The following is a 19,094-nucleotide window of genomic DNA, read 5'->3' on the forward strand; positions in this document are numbered from 1 at the left end:
GATAAAACTCTGGCTCAACTAATTGAGGCGTATGGGGAGAGATCATCATTACAGATGCTCAAGACATAGAAGATAATGAAAAATCGTTAACGTGTTATACTAATAATTCAGATAACTAGAAGAAATGGAGAAAACTGGGGGATCCCTGGGTGGCTCAGCAGTTTAGCACCTGCCTTCGGCCCAGGGCATGATCCTGGAGTCCCAAGATCGAGTCCCACATCAGGCTCCCCGCATGGAGCCTGCCTCTCCCTCTGCCTGTGTCTCTGCCTCTCTCTCTCTCTCATGAAAGAATAAATAAAATTAAAAAAAAAAAAAAAAAAGAAATGGAGAAAACTTTTGGAAGTACAGGAAGTGTTCCTGCCAAGCATTGCCAGAATTATTGAAGAGCACATGAAGAATCGGCTGGTTATCTTTGTGCGTGGACTGGATGAGTGGATGCTGTTAACATAGCAATCCTCACAAACTTCTTCCTACACCTTTCATATAAACACGATCCAAATCTAAGGGAATCTTTTAAAGAAAGTGATGTCAAGGGATGCTGGGGTGGCTCAGCGGTTGAGCATCTACCTTTGGCTCAGGGTGTGATACCAGGATCTGGGATCGAGTCCCATATTTGGCTTCCTGCATAGAGCCTGCTTCTCTCTCTACCTATGTCTATGCCTCTCTCTCTGTGTCTCTCATGAATAAATAAATAAAATCTTTAAAAAAATAATAAAAATAAAATAAAATGAAAATGGTAATTTAAAGTGCCTGAAATAGCCAAAGCCATTCTGAAAATGAACAAAGCTAGTGGATATACACTTACTCATTACAAGTAAATCTCTACTTTTATAATGGCACAGTACTTTGTGACACTGAAATAGTGAAAGCAGGTATTGCAATTGCCATGACTTGTAAAAATGTTTACTTACCTAGAAACTAAAATAACTGTCCAAATCATGTTCTTTTGGACATGGCGTATCCATGAGATATAAAGAGACACATAAAGGAGAAACTGCTGGCAGTGACTTGAATTCTATTTATTTTTTTAATGCACTGTCTTTAACGGAAATGTGAAGTTACATCAAGATTTATGACCTTTCTCCCATTATCGTGTATAAACACCCAAAAATAATTCAAAAGGATTAGTAATTTCTATAGCAGTATCACAATATTGTAGAGTAGATGGATATAAATGAAATGGGGGGAAATCCCTGAATTACGTCTGCTCCCCCCTTGCTTTCCCAAGTCACTCACTTTGCATACCTGGGAGACACAGCTGTGCCTGGGTGAGTCTCAATGGCTGTTCAGCGATGAAAACCAAATCAACTGAGCACTCAGCTTAATCTATGAAGGGAAACAGGTAACTCTTCTTGAACCGAAAGGGAAAGATTTATAGAAAGTGAAATTATCTCCCTTGAAAATTAGGGGGAAAGCAACAGGAACAATCTAAACCTGATTATAAGTGCAACGGATCCATAAAAATGAGTTTCAGAATTAAAAAATAATCCCTTTAGCTTTCAGGCTTTCATCACCATGTTTTGGTTCATTACTGTCAGAAAACAAAGAGTAAGAAGCTGGAGGGTGAGACAGTGATTAGAAAAGATTCAAAAGGCTTTCATGGGCATATGCTCCTAGCGAGACATTCTTTCTCACGGGGGTCTTGCAATTTAGCTCTGATGGTTCGTGTCCAAATTGCAATGGATGCTGAGCATTGTTAAAAGCATGATGGGCTGATATAGGATGCTGAGCAGAGTGGGAGTCCATCCATCTGGAACTAGCAAATCAAGGTGAGAATTGCCTTATGATCTGCAATTTAGATGCTGAACATGGAAATTCGCCCTCAAATGACAACTTGTGTGTTATCTGAAAACTCCAACCAAGCACAGCGGTAGCTAACACCAGACTATCACTGACTCTTGGAATCATAGTTCCCTGGGAAGTAGTAATGGCTTTGTGAGATAAAGTTAAGCCTCGGGAGGGGTATTTTCTCCTCTTCTCTTCTCTTCTCTTCTCTTCTCTTCTCTTCTCTTCTCTTCTCTTCTCTTCTCTTCTCTTCTTTCTCTCTCTTCTCTTCCCTTCTCTTCTCTTCTCTTCTCTTCTCTTCTCTTCTCTTCTCTCCTCTCCTCTCCTCTCTTCTCTTTTTTCCTTTAGATTTTATTTATTTGAGAGAAAGCAAGACAGATCACAGGGGCAGAGGGAGAAGCAGACTCCTCACTGAGCAGAGAGCCTGATACAGGACTTGATTCCAGGACCTGAGCCCAAGGGCAGTCGCTCAACTGACTGAGCCACCCAACGGCCCCAGGAAGACTATTACTTACTTGCTTTATTGAAACTCAGAACTAGAATTCTAAGTTTATTGAGCAAGTTGATGTTGAATAATGAACCACAGGAAACTGTGAAAGGTAATGATTGTGGATCATGCTAAGCATTAATGCAGCTGGAAGAGATACAGTTTACTAGAAAACAAGTCTAATCCACATTGTAAACACCTACACATTTACTGAGCACTTACACCACTGACTATTCCTACAGAACTCTTGCAGTTGTTCATGCTCTGGCTTTGTTTGAATATGACTCTCAAAGGAGACTCACAGAAATGGGGACTTCGATGGTAATCTTTTTCTCTATGTGCCAAACATAGGGCAAGATATTTTCCAGAAACTAGTTTGTCTGGTTTCTCACAAGAAAACTGCTCATCTAAATCAATCAATCAATCAATCAATCAATAAATAAATAAATAAATAAAATAAAAATAATTAAAAAAAAAGAAAACTGCTCATCACTATCCCTTTGTAAGAAATGAGAAAAGCAAATTCTTGATTTTACATAAATCGTCCAAGGTCACAAATTCTATCAGAACCTTAAGTTGAGATTGAACCTGAACCTCTTGGAGGTCAAAGACCACGTGCTTTGTGCTCTGAATGGTGCTATTAGAAACCTGGTTTCCAGCACCTCAGGCATAACCTAATTTCCTCTGATGAAGGATGTGTCAACTAAGGTCAGGAGGCTTGAAGCATCTGAGGTGCATTCCTTATCCTCCTCACCTTTGCTACAAAGTATTTACAGAAAAAGCAGTTAAAGGTATAAAACATTGAACAAACTAGTCATCGGAGCGCTGTAATGAAGACTAATTCAAAATCTGTACGTACTAACATAGGCCTCCTCTTGGCTGTCTTAGTATCTGAAACCATCAGTCCATGGAAAGTTTAAGTTTAAAGTTTCAGAAACCATATAGATAAGGCACATGAGTCTGGGGGGTAAAGCACTAGAGCTGCATGTAGTAGAACAGAAAGGAACAACATAGCAAAACCCTTCAAACCCACTTCAAACATGTGGACCAAGAACCAGGCAGCAAGTCAGGTGCTGACGCCGCCCAGGCACATGGGCCTTCCACGAAGTTCCATTGCCCCAAAGCTCCCAGGTCCAACTCCACACGGCGCCACACAGACTTGTTTCAGATGTGGCTTTGCAACTCACTAGCTCTGGGGCTGTGGCTAAGTGACTCTGGTTGTGTACACTTCCCTGAGTTTCTGTGTCCTTAATATTCATTTGGAAGTAATGCAAGTTAGATCCGAGAGCTCCTGTGTGGCAATTAAATTAGAACATGTTTGCTTTGTTTGAAAATCTAGTGCAGTGCTTTTGGATTAGTAAATGAGAATTTCAGCCATCTGGCGCACAGTTCCCATAGATATCAGGTTTGGTCCATTTTCTTTTCCAAATCTCAGAACAGTCACCTCATTTGAGAATACACTGTTGCTCTTTACAAAACGCTAAGATGATTGGCTCCTGAGATTTTCAGGCAGGGTAGGTTTTCTCGCATTTTTATAAGGGAAAGAAGTCCCTAATGTGTCAGAGCAAATTATCTCACTTTATCAATATATTACTGTGTCCTGTTAATGAAGTATTTAATCTCTGTGCCTACTTTCTTTTAAATATGGTGATTTTTTATTGTATCAAGTTCTTTGATATGAGTATAAAATTCTTTCCAGAAATCTAACTGGTCCATCCCCATGTTTAAGATATTTGTCTGGAGAAAGAAGAGTTTAATGGCTGGACTTTGGTCTCGCCAGCTCCAGGATATTCCTGGGGGTACCTGCAGGTTCAGTGTCTCATGCTGTAAGGGTACTAAGTCTTCTTTAAAAACTATTGGCAGCCAAACTTTGAAATGCCACCGAGTGGTCAAAATACAGGTAAATTAAAACAAAACAAAATGAAAAACAAACAAACAGAACCAGAGGCAAATAGACCATACCACATACCTTCCACCCTAATTCAATGCAATCCATAAAATATTCCATCAGGCCTTTTGGCAGATATAGATAACCTATCTCTAAAAGGTATATAGGAATGGAAAAAACCCAGAACAGCCAAGTTGTTTCTGTAAATGAAGAAAAAGCTGGAAGACATACACTTCCCAATTTCTAAAATACTCTAAAGGTGTAATAACCAAACAATGTGGTGCTGCTGTAAGAGTAAGATGCTGATCAATGAAACAGAATTGAGAGTTCAGAAAACACAGCACATTATGGCCAGTTGATTTTTAACAAAAGGTGCAAAGACAACTATTTGAAGAAAGAATAGTAAAAAACTAAGAATTTTTTTTTTACTATTCTAATAGTAAAAAACTATTTGCTATTACTATTACTATTTTGCTATTCCTAAAATACTATTTTACTATTACTAATAGTTGGTGATACAACCATAGGATGTCCTGATGTTCATATGCATAAAGATGAATTTAGACTCTTACCACACACTTAAAAAAGTAACTTAAAAATGAATCATAAATGTAAATGTAAGATTTAAAACTAAATATTTTTGAGGAAAACAAAAAACCTTATATAACTTTGGCTATGCAAGTATTCTTAATAAAGATTCAGTTAAGAAAATGAAAGAAAAGGTGCATGCTGGGAAAAAATATTTTCACATCCTATACCTGATAGAAAAGACTTCTATGTAGGATAGATATAACTGTTAAAAATTCAATATTAAGGAATCAAATAACCATTTTTAAATGAGTAGAATCATCCAAGAAGGTATGCAAATGGATAATAAACATATGAAAAGATGGTCATCAGACTGAGTCTTCAGGGAAAATGCACATAAAACCACAAGAGACCACTTTACACCCACTAGAGTGGTTATAAGGCAAAACCACTGAATATACTCCTGTTACTAGGTATCCACTCGAGAGAACTATTCACATATGTTCACATAAATGCTTTTAAGGGAATGTTCAGAACAGCATTATTTGTAAATGTCAATAACTAGAAATAATTCAATTTCCATCAACTGGAATAGATAAATTGCATATTGAGTAGATAAATTGCATGTGGCATATCCACACATTGGAATGTATTTATCAATAAAAAAAGTACAAAATACTGATGCATGCTCCAATATGGATCATCCTTGCACCACGTGCTAAGGCTCAGAATCCAGACACAAAAAATTCCCTACATATTATATGTTTCTGAATTGTCCAGAAAAGGCTAGTCTCTCTAGAGCCAAAATAATACATCGCTGCCGATCTGGGACCGTGAGTGGTAGTAGGGATTCATTGCAAACAGGAAAACAGATCTCTTAGGAGCGATAGAGATGTCTTAAAACTGATTATATGATTCTGTAAATATAATGACATCATTGAATTTTACATTTATACTTAAATTTTTAATTCATGTTTCAATAAAGCTATTTTATAAAGCAAGTAAGCCACTTGGAGTCCCTTATTCCCAGAGCAAAACTGAACACACACACACACAAACACACACACACACACAACAGAGGATATATTTATTGGTTGATAAATGCAAAAGATTTCCTCATCAAGAGTTTGAGTCGCTATGAACACTTTTTAATTAACTATTTGTATTGTCTGCTGTATGACTATCTTGCTGCATAGATGTTCCAACCAGATATACAATTCACCTTAATTAAAACACCTGCACCAAAGGAATAATCATTTATCAAGTTTTTAGATAAAATTTTTATATTTCATAATGCTAGCTATTGAAAAACACCCTAAAAAGTTACTATTACTCAAAATCACTTGTTAAAAAAATTCATCATGCTAAATTATGTAAGTTCTGAAGTCCTACTTGGAGAATATTTGAGATATAGAAAAAAAATCCATCAGGCAATGCTCTAAAATGATATAAACATAGATATATTCCCATGTTTAGGAAGGTAGGAAAGAAGAAATACCTTTGACAGTTGTATCTCAATAATGAATAAAATTTAACACATTTTTAAGCATTTTTAAAAATATCCTGGCACAAATCACTATCACTTGAGCCTCTGAATTAATAAAAATCACAATGGAATTACATACTAGTAATCTGTGCTTGATTGTGACATGGAAAGCAAAAAGAATCAGGATTTCTACAGAGAAAAAAGGCTAGTATTAATATGCGAGGAGAAAAGTTAAGGGATTTTAAAATATGACTTTTCAGTTGGTATTTCTGGTGTGAGATATATTAAGACTTGTATGAAGACATAGATAGATAGTTATGAATATAGGTACCTATTTATATGTAATGTTTTATTCATTGGATTTTCCCTTGACCCATTTAGAGGAACTTGCCACAGGGTAGAGAAGGTCTGAAAATGCATTTTCAAATCCTAGAATGATGTGAGAAGGCTGGACACACCAAACAGAAGTTTCTGTGTGGTTGGAAATCAGTCTTGAAAACATGAGATATTGTCTATATTGTCTGTAATGTTTTATAAAGTACTGGGGGCAATTGCAAAGATATGTCTTACCATATTACTTCTATTTGCTTAATGCTCTATGAATTTCAGCTGGATCTTCCCCATAATCACTTCATGCATCCCACTACAACAGTGCACGTTCCATTTGAATGCTGGCATAAGTACTATTTTCAAAACCATCTCACATACGCTACACAATAAATGCTTCAAAATGAGTGAGGATATTTTTCTATTTCCAGGAACATTTGCTTTATTTTTTTTACTTGCCACTTGTTCAATGACTGAATAGATGTCACCGTCTTAATAATGAAAATACAATACTCATATCAATTATATGCTGAAGGGAATTCACTTCTTTTCTGGTTGTACTGTTACTTCTGCAACAGGAAGATTGGTTGAGGAACACAAAATTTCTGTATGTATTTATGGAGGGCATTGGAGTTGCAAACAAGCACTCTGTAAATCTATAAATTTATAAACACAATATTTTGCAAATGTGGTATTTTTTAAACTATAGAATCTTTAACCTGTTAGTTATGTTGAAATAAAATGTAAACTTTTGTATGAGTACAGGATATACATGTCTAACGTATCTATGAGTTTTTTTAAACCATTACTGTCCAATTGAACTTTCCATCGGTGAAAATATTCTTTTTTTTTTAAAGATTTTATTTATTTATTTTAGAGAGAGAGAGAGCGCGCAAATGCATTCAAGCCTGGGAGGCAGACAGAGAGACAAGCAGACTCCCTGCAGAGCACAGAGCCCGACCTGGGGTTCAATCCCATGACCCTGAGATCACGACCTGAGCTGAAATCCAGAGTCCGCATTCACCACTGAGCCACCCAGGAGCCACCATCAGTGCAAATCTTCTAAAACTTTCATTGTCTGATATGGTAGCCATTGGTCATACATTTGCTGTTTCACATTGCAATGTGGCTAATGTGATCTCGAAACTAAATTTTAAATTTTATGTAGTTTACCCTACCAATATTTACATTTAGATGTGAGGTCATTTAATATATTTGGGAAAAAAATGATTCAAAAGTCAATATTTCCAGGGAAATTTGTATAAATAGATAAAAGAGACCCAAACCCTCAAACATAAACAGATTAACAAAATCAATTCTTGCTAGTCTAATCAAATGTGCCTAAAGTGTCATAAAAACGAACCCCACAAGAAAGTATCATTTATTGTCTCCACTATATATACGTAGAATATTTACAAAGTGCATGAAGCAGGAAGGACTCTTTGTAGTCAGGCAGGAAGATTCTTTACTGAAACCATAGGGAAAGCATTTCCCACTAGAAGTATATATATATATATATATAATACAAATTAGAGTACAGTTTATTAAAACTTTGGTGAAATACTACTGATTTGAGAGTTGGTACTACTGATTTGAGAGTTGATATTCCACCTTCCAAAGTCTTCTGTCAACATTCTCCTAAGAACTTTACGTGAAACATACTTCCATTTCTTGGCTTTAATACTTCTAATTTATTTCATTTAAACTCTACATAATCCGGTTTCTAGGTTCTTCCTACTTTCTCAAACATCTCTTGCGGTGAGTTAATAATCACCTTGTTGCTAACTTCAGTAAGTAACCTCTATCCCGGCATACTTTTCCACTCAGTGTCTCTCTCTTTTTGGAAACCTTCTTTCCCCTTGCCTACAGCATATCACCCTTGATTGTGTGTGTGTGTGTGTGTGTGTGTGTGTGTGTGTGTGTGTTTAATTACTGTAGATTCTTCTAATTAAAATCCATCCTTTCTCCAGAAATCCATAAGACACCAGAGTTTCTCAATTGCGTTGGTTCAGCCATCTGTTGTTTTCCGAGACATGTTATTAACCTAAAAGACGGCATCCATCTCCATGGCTCCAATTGCCTGTGTATTTATAACTAGGAAACTCAGATTTCCCCTTCTGGTCTCTTTTCACATTCTAAACCTACTTGTCCAAGCATCTTAAAAATACTCACTTGGTCAGTCAAAATACTTAGGTCAACAGAGACAAATCAAGGATCTTTCCCTGTCATTCCCCAAATGGGATTCTCTTCCAGGAATCATTATTCCAAGAAATTGTAGCATAATTCACCCAGTTGCATAGTCAGAAATCTAAGCTCATGATTAATACACATTTTAGCAACTTCAATATATCCAGATGCACTATCATGCATGTATGGATTATCCCACCCAAATACATCAAGTTATTTCTACCGCCACTGCCACTTCACCAGATTGAATCATATACTCAAAAAATGTTCTCATCTTTTACTAACACTACTATAATAGAATCATTTCTCAGTCTGTCTTTATCACCCAGAATCCAGGTTTAATAGTGAAATCTGACTTATCATCTAATAACCAATGAATCTTTGATTGCTTGTAATTACTCTTAGGATAAAACCAACATTCTTAAAACGGCTTATTAAGACCTTGCTTAAAGCTTCCTCTCTTATGACATGCATAAAACAAATTATTGTTAATTGCTTACCATTGATTATGAGCAAAAATATATCCAACTCATGCCCTCAATGAGTTTGCTGATTAGGAAAGAAGGAAGGTATCAATCAAATAATTGTATAATCAAATGTAAAAATGCAACTGCAATCAGTTTATAAAATCCAGTTTTGTGTATCTGTGATAAAGAGGTTTGATCTAGGATTATAGGTGAAGCATTTGGAGCAGAAATCTAAAGAAAATTTAAGAATTAACTCGATTTTCTTAAAAATAAAAAAAAGACTGCTCTATTAGAGTACATCATCATTTTAAAAACATGTAGAGGAAATTATTTAGATCTTTTACAGACATAAAACATACTTGTGTGGTTCTATTCACTTATATTTATTAAGATGCATTTTATGATCCATAATATGGACTTGTTTGATCATTTGGTGTGCACTGGGGAAGAATATACTGCCGTTACGTGTAGTCTATAGAATGTTGTAAAAGGCCTACTAAAATCCCAATGTAAGTAACTATAGATTTATTTCCCCTTTCAAATCAGCCAGTTTTCAATTCATATATTTTGATGGTCTCTTATACAGTGTAAATCAACGTGATTATTAAGTTCACATGATGAACTGATCAATGACCACTCAATCATTATGAAATCACCTTCTCTATTACTGGTAGTATTTTTGCTCTGAATACTCACATGTATACTGAAATAACCACCCCAACATTCTTTTAATTAGCACTAGCATGGCAAATTTTTTCCACCCTTCTACTTGTATCTATTTGTCTTTATATTTAGTGTATTTCTTTTTTTTTTTTTAATTTATTTAGGGATACCTGGGTGGCTCAGTGGTTGAGCATCTGCCTTTGGCTCAGGGTGTGATCCCAGGGTCCTGGGATAGAGTCTTTCATTGGGCTCCCTGCGAGGAGCCTGCTTCTCCTTCTGCCTGTGTCTCTGCCTCTGTCTCTGTGTCTCTCATGAATAAATAAATAACATCTTTAAAAATAAGTATTTATTTTTAAGAGAGAGAAAGAGAGGGATAGCGAGCACACACAAGTGGGGAGGGGGGGGTAGAGGTTGAAAGAGAGAGAATCCTCAAGCCCACTCCATGCAGAACACATCCATCCCAGGACCCAGAGATTATAACCTGAGCTGAAATCAAGAGTCAGATGCTTAACTGACTGAGCCACCCAGGCGCCCTTGTTCCATCTCTTAATGTAATTGGCTTTTCGATTCAATCTGCTAATCTCTGCCCATTGCGCATTTAAAGCATTTACATTTATTGTAACTATTCATGTAATCAGGCTTAAAATCTATTATTTTCCTACTTTCTGTTTCCTTCATCTCTTCTCTTTCTCCTTCTTCCCTTTTTCTGTCTTCTTTTGGATTTGTCAATATTATTTAGATTTTATTTTATCGATTTTATTGGCTTAGTAGCTATAACTCTCTGCTTTCTTATTTTAGAAGTCACTTGTTTTCTTTTGCTGCAAAACAAATCACCACAATTCAGCATCTTAAAAAAAGGCTCATTTGTTATCTCACAATTTCCATGGGTCAGGATTTCAGGCAGTTTCTGTTGGGCAGGATTTTTGCATTCTTCTCAGAGTCTTATAAGGTGGCAATCAAGATGTTAACCTGGCGGTACTCTTTTGGTAGGCTCAAAGGGAAAAAATCTGCTTCCAAGCACCACCTTAGCCTCTTGTGGTTGTGTGACAGAGGGCCCTATCCTACTCCCTACCAGCTAGAATCTAGTCTCAGGTCCTCGAGCCCACATGATCCTCACCCCTGGAAGATCCAACAGGCCTGTTTGCTTATTCAAGGCCAGAAAGGGAGCTCTGTCCCAGGTTTGCTGTGGAGCATTATATGATGAGGTGAAGTCATAGAAGTGATGTGTTTTGCTTAAGGTAGCCTAATGGACAGATGATATCCCACCACCAGTGCTCTATTCCATTGTTTAGAAAAGTCCTAGATTTCACCGAGAAAGATGATCTGAGTGGCATTGGTGGCCACCCTGGGGGTTGTCACTACCACTTCCTAAAGAGTTGTAGTCCACGGTTTGTTTTACCAGAGTCTACTTTCATCTGATACGCAGCTTTACATAAATGACAAAGATAGATAATTTACTTTTATTTCTTTTATCTTCTCATACTCTTTTTGTGCTACATTTTACTATTGTATATGTTATGAACCCCACAATATTGCTATTTCTATTCATGCAGTTCATTATCTTTTCTTTTTAAAGATTTTATTTATTTATATGAGAGAGAAAGAGAGAGAGAATGCAAGCAGGGGAAGCAGCAGAGGGAGAGGGAGAAGCAGACTCCCTGCTGAGCAGGGAGCCCGATGCAGGACTCAATCTCAGGACCCTGAGGTCAGGACCTGAGCTGATGCTTCACCAACCGAACCACCCAGGTACTCCATTCCTTATCTTTTTAAAAAAAGATTTAAGTACTTAAGAAAGGCACATTTTTATTCATGAAGGTACCATTTCGGGTGCTACTCATTTCTTTGGATACATTCAGATTTCAATCTAGTGTCATTTTCTTCTTCCTAATAGACTCTCATAGTGCTCGTGATCAGTTAATGATAAAACCCTTCAGCTTTTGTATGTCCAAATGTGTCTTTAGTTAACCTTCATTTTCTGGAAGGTTTGTTTCCTTTAATAGTACATTTATTTATTTACTTGTCTATTTATGTTCTAGCAGTATTTTAAAGATGTTGCTCCGCTGTGCTATTTCTTGCATTGTTGGCATTAAGTTACTGTAATTCTTATTTTTATTTATTTTTATATAACAAAACTCCCTCTCTGCCCAAGCTGCTTTCAACATTTTCTCTTTTATTTATTTTATATTTATTTATCTCTATTTTTTCAGGATTTTCTCCTAATTTAAAGTCTTCATTAAATTTCAAAATCTTTAGTCATTATTAATTTTTTTTTCTCCTCTTGCCTCCTTCAGGGACTTCATTTATAATTGTTATTCGGATGTTACAAATTGTTCCACAGCTCACTGTTATTTTGTTCTTTTTATTTTGTTTTAATTTTCTATAATTCATGTTAGTTTCTAAAGCTAAGTCTTTAATTTCATTTTTTCATTATGTAATGTTTAATTTGCTTCTACCCTATTTTCATCTATCACATTATAGTTTTCACCTGTACAAGTTTGACTTAGGTCTTTATATTTCATATCTCTGATTAACTTTTTAAAGAGCTTTATTGAGGCTCATTTGAATTGAATAGATTTTTTGTATACAATTGTGTGATCTCTCCATAATCTAATTTTAGAACACTTTAATTTGAAGAAATCCCATGTCCTCTCCATACCCTCGCCACCGCCTCCCATTTCCCACCAGCTCCCTCACCCCCATCCCAGCCGGGTCAATCACTAGTCGACTTTCTGATTCTTTAGATTTCCCTGACCTGGACATTTCATATAAATGGGATCACACAATATGGTCTTTTGTGGCTGGTTTCTTTCACTTTGCACAAAGTTTTCAAGGTTCATCCATGCTTCAGAACGTATACCTCATTCTCTTTTATTACTGAAAAATACCCTTTTGAATGGCTGTCAATTTTGTTTTCCACTTCACCAGCTGATGGATGTTTGGATCGATTCTACTTTTTGGCCCTTGTAAATAATGCTGCTATGGACACTTGTGTACAAGTTTTTTGCCAACATGCTTTCATTTCTCTTAGATATATACCTAGAAGTGGAATTGAGGTCCACATGGTCACTCTGTTTTTAACACTTTGAGGAACTGCTAAATTGCCAAGGTAGATGCATCGTTTTCTATTCCAACTAGCAATAACCAACATTCCACTTTCTGTAAGTCCTTACCTTTTATTATACTTTTTGTTATAACTCTACTTATTTTTTTGAACATTAACTGTTTTTGACATCTATTTCTCTTCTGATCGGTGTTTGTTTTTTTCTTCTCATTATGGGTTTTCTTTTCCTTTTTTTTTTTTTTTTTTTTTGCAAACTTTATAGTTTTTAATTGGAGGCAGACACTGTAAATTGTACCTTAATGGCTGCTGGACATTTTTCTCTTTCTATAAATATTATTGTGCTTTGCTCTGTCACATATTTAGTTAATTTGCTCACAGTCTGACCCACTTGGGTCTTGCTTTTGAGATGCCACATCGCATTAGAGGGGTGATCAGTCTAAGGTCACTGCTCCCCACCAGGAAGGCACACATATGGGTGCTCTAGCCGCCCCCAGCTGGTGCAGTCATGGTTCCCCTCTCCGCATCTCCTGGCTCCCTAAGCCCTTTAGGGGCAGCCTCCTGGGCCCCACAGCAGGTAGGCGGAGCCTGGGAGGTGGATTGAGGGGACACAGCTGGTCCCCCGCAGGTGGGTGGACCCCGGCAGGTGGGGGAACCCTGGCAGGTGGGGGAACCCCGGCAGGTGGGGGAACGCCAGCAGGTGGGTGGACCTCGGCAGGTGGGCGGACCCCGGCAGGTGGGGGAACCCCAGCAGGTGGGGGAACGCCAGCAGGTGGGCGGACCCCGGCAGGTGGGGGAACGCCAGCAGGTGGGAGGACCCGGGCAGGTGGGCGGCCCCCGGCAGGTGGGGGAACGCCAGCAGGTGGGCGGACCCCGGCAGGTGGGGGAACGCCAGCAGGTGGGCGGACCCCGGCAGGTGGGGGAACCCCGGCAGGTGGGGGAACGCCAGCAGGTGGGCGGACCCCGGCAGGTGGGCGGAGGGGCGCACCCCAGTTCCCGCTGCCGGGGCCAGAGGACTTGCCCCGACACGTCGGCAGGCCCCGCCCGGGCATCACCGGCCCCCTGCGTCCGCCTGTTCTTCCCCAGCGATGCCGAGCGTCTGGAGGGGCACAGCACTGTGCTGCCTCTACCGCAACATAATTTTTTAATTGTTCTGCCCAGAGTCTCCCCAGAAACCCGCACTCGGGGACTCGTTCTCTGGGTCCCGCGAAGTCTGAACAGGCCTCGCTCCGCAGCCCCGGCCCCGCCCCCACACCCGCCCCTCGGCCCCGCCCCCACACCCGCTTCTCGGCCCCGCCCCCGCCTCTCGGCCCCGCCCCCGCCTCTCGGCCCCGCCCCGCCCCTCGGCCTCGCCCCGCCCCAGCTCCGGCACCGCCTAAGGCTGCGCGCATGCGCAGAACGCCCGCTCGCCGGCCACGCCCCGCCACGACCCCGCTGGCGCCAAACATCCGGCGGGCCGACCGTTCGTCCGCGCTGGCCAATCAGAGTGCAGTCTGGCCCTTAGATCCCGCCCCACCGCGCGCGCAGACAATCGCCGGTCCCGGCGCGCAGCGGCGGTGAATTCAAAGGGCGGTAGGGGCGGCGGGCGGAAGAGTCGAGGCTCGCGCGGCAGGGATGGCGGAGGCGGAGGCGGAGGTCGGGGCGCGCGCCCAAGCGCTCGAGTAAGCCGGGGGACGGCGGGGAGGGCCGGGGGGGAGGGGCTGCTCCCGGCCCGGGGTCCCCGCGCGCCGCCTGCCTCGGCCACGCAGGACGCGTCTGCCGGGGTCGCTCAGCCTCCGAGGCCGCTGCGCGCGCACACGGGCCCCGCTGGGCCCCCGGGTCTGGGCGCCGAGGTGTCGGGGGGAGGGGGGACAAGGTGCCCGCGCCAGCCCAGCGCGGCCCCTCCCTTCCCGGCCCCGCGTCTCCCTGACTGACTCCGGAGAGGGCAGTCCCCCACCCCCCCACACCCGGCCCCAGCTCTGCCCGCCGTGCTCAGGCCGCTGTCTTCTGTCCGCCCTGTGCCTGTGCCCTCCCACCCCGCGGCCTGCAGCTCAGGGCAGCTCCGCGCAGGGAGAGCCGTTGGGGCCTGTCCGGCGCCCCTGAGTCTGCAGCACCCCCCCCCCCCCCGCCCCATCTCTTGCCCTCAGGGCCCTGGCCGCGCTGGGGGACATCCTGGAGCCCGTGGGCCGGCAAGAGGAGGTAGAGCTGCCAGCCCAGATCCTGGCGGAGTTCGTGATGGTAAGTGCAGCATGAGAAGCTAGGGACCGCCGCCCCCAGGGCCCCGGGGGCAGCGCCCACTCCGCCTGTGCTGTCCCCTGCCCACTCCCCGAACAGGACTCCCGGAAGAAGGACAAGCTGCTCTGCAGTCAGCTTCAGGTAGTAGACTTCCTGCAGAACTTCCTGGCTCAGGAAGACATCGTCCAGGGACTAGACCCCTTGGCTTCTGAAGACACCAGCCGTGAGTAGGCGGGGGGGGGGGGCTGGGATGGGAAAGGAGCAGACGCCCTGTCAGGTTAGCTCCTTGGTTGATGGGAAGACCCAGGCCCCAGTGTTGCCGACGGGCAGGCCAGTCTCCCTTGTGTTCTCATCCGTGGTGGCTCCTCCCAGGGCAGAAGGCACTTGCAGTCAAGGAGCAATGGAAAGAGCTGAAGGCCACTTACCAGGAACACGTGGAAGCCATCACAGGTGCCCTGACCCAGGCCCTGGCCAAGACGGAGGAGGCGCAGAGCAAGCGGGTGCAGCTCCAGGAAGCCCTGGAACAGCTCCAGGCCAAGGTGCAGCCAGGCTGAGGGATGGAGGGAGAGGGCAGGTGTGCTGGGTGGGACCCACCAACCACCTCCCAGAATCCAGCTAGGAGAACACTCCTCCTCTGCTTGTTTCCCTCCTGTGCTTACCTGCAGAAGCAAGTGGCCATGGAGAGAGCGAGAACAGCCCAGAAGCAGTGGCAGCTGCAACAGGTAGGTCCACACCCCGAGGAGCATGTTCCGTCCCTACGCCATTGCATGGGCTCCATCATCTGCCTGAAAGACCTCCGTCCCCCTCTTCCCTCGTGAGGCATGTAGCACGGGTGGTAGCACAGAGGTGCCAGCACGGCTTCAGTGGTAGCATTGCCGCTCACTGTGCATGACGTCGGGCCGTCCCCTCACTTCCTCGGCTGCTCCTGTGTCTGTGAAGTGGAGGCAACACTAGCACCTGCTCTGTAGGGTTAAGTTGATCAAGTCATTAGCGTAGCAAGTACTGGAAGGAACACTCTGCACTATGGCACGTAGTAGCAAACTAAGTGTTACCATTCTTGTGTCTGTTTCCTCTGGAATGCTTCAGCTGGGATAGTGTGTTCTGACCCTACTGTTTCTCTAGGCCCCTTGTTTTGCCTGAGAGTGGGTAGGGTCCCTCTTGCCACCTCTGGGTCTCTGCCCTAAGTTGGATGTAGCCTGGAGTGCTCTGAGACGGGAGCACCTGGTGAGCTGTGTCTGGTTCTCATTCCTTTTAGGAGAAGCGTCTGCAGCATCTGGCGGAGGCTTCAGCGGAGGTGAGACAGCGGCAGAGAGGAGCTCAGCAGGAGCTTGAGCGGCTGCGTCAGGAACTCGGAGCCTTACAGCAGCAGGCAGGGCAGAAGCGGGACAGGCTTCAGAGGTGAGGCTGGGAGTGTGGGCTGCCGACCCAGCATGCCCCAGTTTCCTCCCTCTACCACCCACCTCTTCCTGCCAGGCACCAGACCTTCCTCCAGCTGCTGCACATACTGCAGGGTGAGCCGCTGCTCCCCGGGGCAGAGACGGAGCGGCCTCGAGAGCTGGGTGTTCCTGAGGCTAAGCCCCAGGAGCAGAACACTGGGGATGCTGTAGGGAAAGACGGGAGTATGCCATCCCAGGTGAGTAAGTGATGGGCAGGAGCAGGGATGGGGATGAAGAAGGCAGGAGACAGGCCTTACCGCCCACCGCCCCCCCCACAACCCATACCACATTTCCCTTCCCAAGGCCGATGGCCTGCAGCCTGCCCGAGGTACAAGCTCACGTTGGTTTCCTGAGGGACAGCAACATGGGAAAGGAACGTAGAGCAGGTAAGATGCCGGCTCAGGCCCTCATGTCCTTGATGGCAGGTATGGTGGAGGGAGGACCTGGTGTCTCCTGTCTCTGCATCAGAGCTCTGTTTCCACCAAGGGGTTTGCAGGTGGGAAGGGGCAGGGACTTAGCTTGTGGTTGAAGCGCAGCCCCATGTCCTGTGCCCAGTCTGCCCTGGGCTAACCCCTCTCTGTCCTCCCAGCCCCTCCGGTCCCACCCTTTTTGCCGGGTGGACGTGGAACTTCTGAGTACAGCCTGATTTCTGACCGTGACCCAGGTGCCCGTGGGCTCTGGGTTGTTGATGAAAAGCCGTAGGGCTCTGTGAGTTCTCTCTTTTGTGTTCACATGTTGGTGGGAAGAGCCACACACTGAAAGGCCAACAATGTGACAGGTGCTGGGACGGGCGTGAATGGAGAGGGTGCTGATGGGACGGGGCCCTGGCCTGGAGCCTTGGGGCTTGCTCGTCCAAGTCCATAGGAATCACACGGGCTGAGCTGATCGGTTCTGGGAGGGGGAGAAGGCCTTGTGCAGGTGGTTAGATGTGGGAAGGTCATTTTAATTGCTGACCCAGATATTGATGGAATCTGTGCTTTGTGCCGGGCCCCTTGCCATGAACTGGAGCTATAGCAGTGGGCTTGTCTGACTAGTCCTGCGCTCTGTGGAGCATCTTGAGCACGGACGTGTAAACAGGTCAATACCTGATTGCAGGGTGTGGCAAACGTGCTAAACACCAGCTATAACAATAGCATGATGAATTCAGAGCCGTGGTAAGAGAGCGGAGAGACCCTCCTCTCTTTGAGTTCACACACACAAATACGTGTTGTGTGTGTGCGTGCAGTGCTGGGCGTAGGGACAGCACGGGGATGGTGTGGAGACGGGAGACCAGGGACAGCTGCCCTGGGAGCCCATTGTCCACCTGCGGACAGGACCAGTGTGTGCAAGAAAGACCTAGGCTTCTCTGAGAAAGACGCACCTGGGCCTTGTGGCAAGAGGCCATGGTCTGGTGTCTCAGGCCAGGTGCCTTCTCTTGGGAAGAGGTTGGGATCCTCGTGCGCTCAGATCATACGCTCTGCTCCTCTCCGCAGTTGGCCTCATTATGTAGGGCGTGCACAGATCCTGGTCCTAGAGAAGTGCCCTCAATCCTCAGACCCCTCACTCCATCCTGATGTGGTCCTCAAAGACCTCTGATATCCACCCCACTTGGTGCCTACATAATGGGGCCAAGGCATTTAAAAGGATGTTGGAAGGAAGAGCAGAGCATATGATCAGAGTGCACGCGGTCCTGAATGCAGCCTTCTAGAGGCCTGCCCACCTCCGTCCTGCCCCGCCATCCACGTTCTGGTTTATGTCTGTCTGTCATCTCGTAGACGCTGAAGCTTTTACAGCAGGCAGAGGGAGCAGGAGCATGCCCTGGGGATGGAGGGTCTGCTGGGGCCTCTGGGGTGTGGGGTGGGATGGTGCTGAGTCACATTCCCGGCATGTGGCAAATGTACCCCGCAGGGCAGCGTGCGGAGGTCAAGTATGATAACCATGAGATGCTCCGGAGGAGTCAGGGACTGGGAGAGATGAGGCTGGCACACAGTCTGCCCGTGAGGCCAAAGGGGAGAGGGGCCTGGGTGTTTCCTGGCCGGGGTGGTCCATTGCCTGGGTCCTTGGGTCTGACTCCCACTCAGGAGTTGGGGTTTCATGTAGAACTGGATCTCAACGGCCCTGGTGCACTGTGTGCAGGGTGGAGGGCTTCCCCTGGGAACCTGTGTCTTGCACACAGACACAGAGCCCTGTGAGCAGATGGTGTCCTCCTCCTCCTCCATCTGACGAAGGTCGAAGGTCAAGGGACAGGGAGACCAGTGAGGGACAGGGAGGGAGGGATGCTTTGTTCACCGCATGTGTCCTTGATAAACAAAACGGGGAGTGGCCCTAGTCCCACCACAGTAAAGCTCTCTGATTTCCATAAGAATGAAGTTTTCCTTTTATTTATTTATTTGTTTATTTATTTGTTTGTTTGTTTGTTTATTTATTTATTTGTTTATTTATTTATTTATTTATTTATAAGGATTATTTATTTGTTCATGATAGACATAGAGAGAGGGAGGGGCGGAGACACAGGCACAGGGAGAAGCAGGCTCCATGCTGGGAGCCCAATACAGGACTAGATCCTGGGACTCTAGGATCGCGCCTTGG

General features: G+C 44.2%; 1 protein-coding gene across 6 annotated transcripts in view; it reads left to right on the top strand.

Moving 5' to 3' along the window:
- Positions 1-14,395: 14,395 nt before the first annotated feature.
- Positions 14,396-19,094, top strand: part of ZWINT (ZW10 interacting kinetochore protein) — a 29,319-nt gene continuing 24,620 nt past the window's right edge. For 5 of the 6 annotated variants that reach the window (XM_072723525.1, XM_072723526.1, XM_072723529.1 and 2 more), the window contains exons 1-8: positions 14,407-14,537; positions 15,003-15,093; positions 15,190-15,313; positions 15,463-15,629; positions 15,756-15,812; positions 16,346-16,488; positions 16,564-16,723; positions 16,830-16,912. In XM_072723525.1, coding sequence (XP_072579626.1) covers positions 14,491-14,537; positions 15,003-15,093; positions 15,190-15,313; positions 15,463-15,629; positions 15,756-15,812; positions 16,346-16,488; positions 16,564-16,723; positions 16,830-16,907 — 867 coding nt within the window. In that variant the 5' untranslated portion in view covers positions 14,407-14,490 and the 3' untranslated portion in view covers positions 16,908-16,912. Of the gene's footprint in view, positions 14,538-15,002; positions 15,094-15,189; positions 15,314-15,462; positions 15,630-15,755; positions 15,813-16,345; positions 16,489-16,563; positions 16,724-16,829; positions 16,913-19,094 lie in introns of all 6 variants that reach the window. The other variant, XM_072723527.1, reaches the window with a different exon arrangement.

Source organism: Vulpes vulpes, chromosome 10 (assembly GCF_048418805.1).
Source record: "Vulpes vulpes isolate BD-2025 chromosome 10, VulVul3, whole genome shotgun sequence".
Lineage (NCBI taxonomy): Eukaryota > Metazoa > Chordata > Mammalia > Carnivora > Canidae > Vulpes > Vulpes vulpes.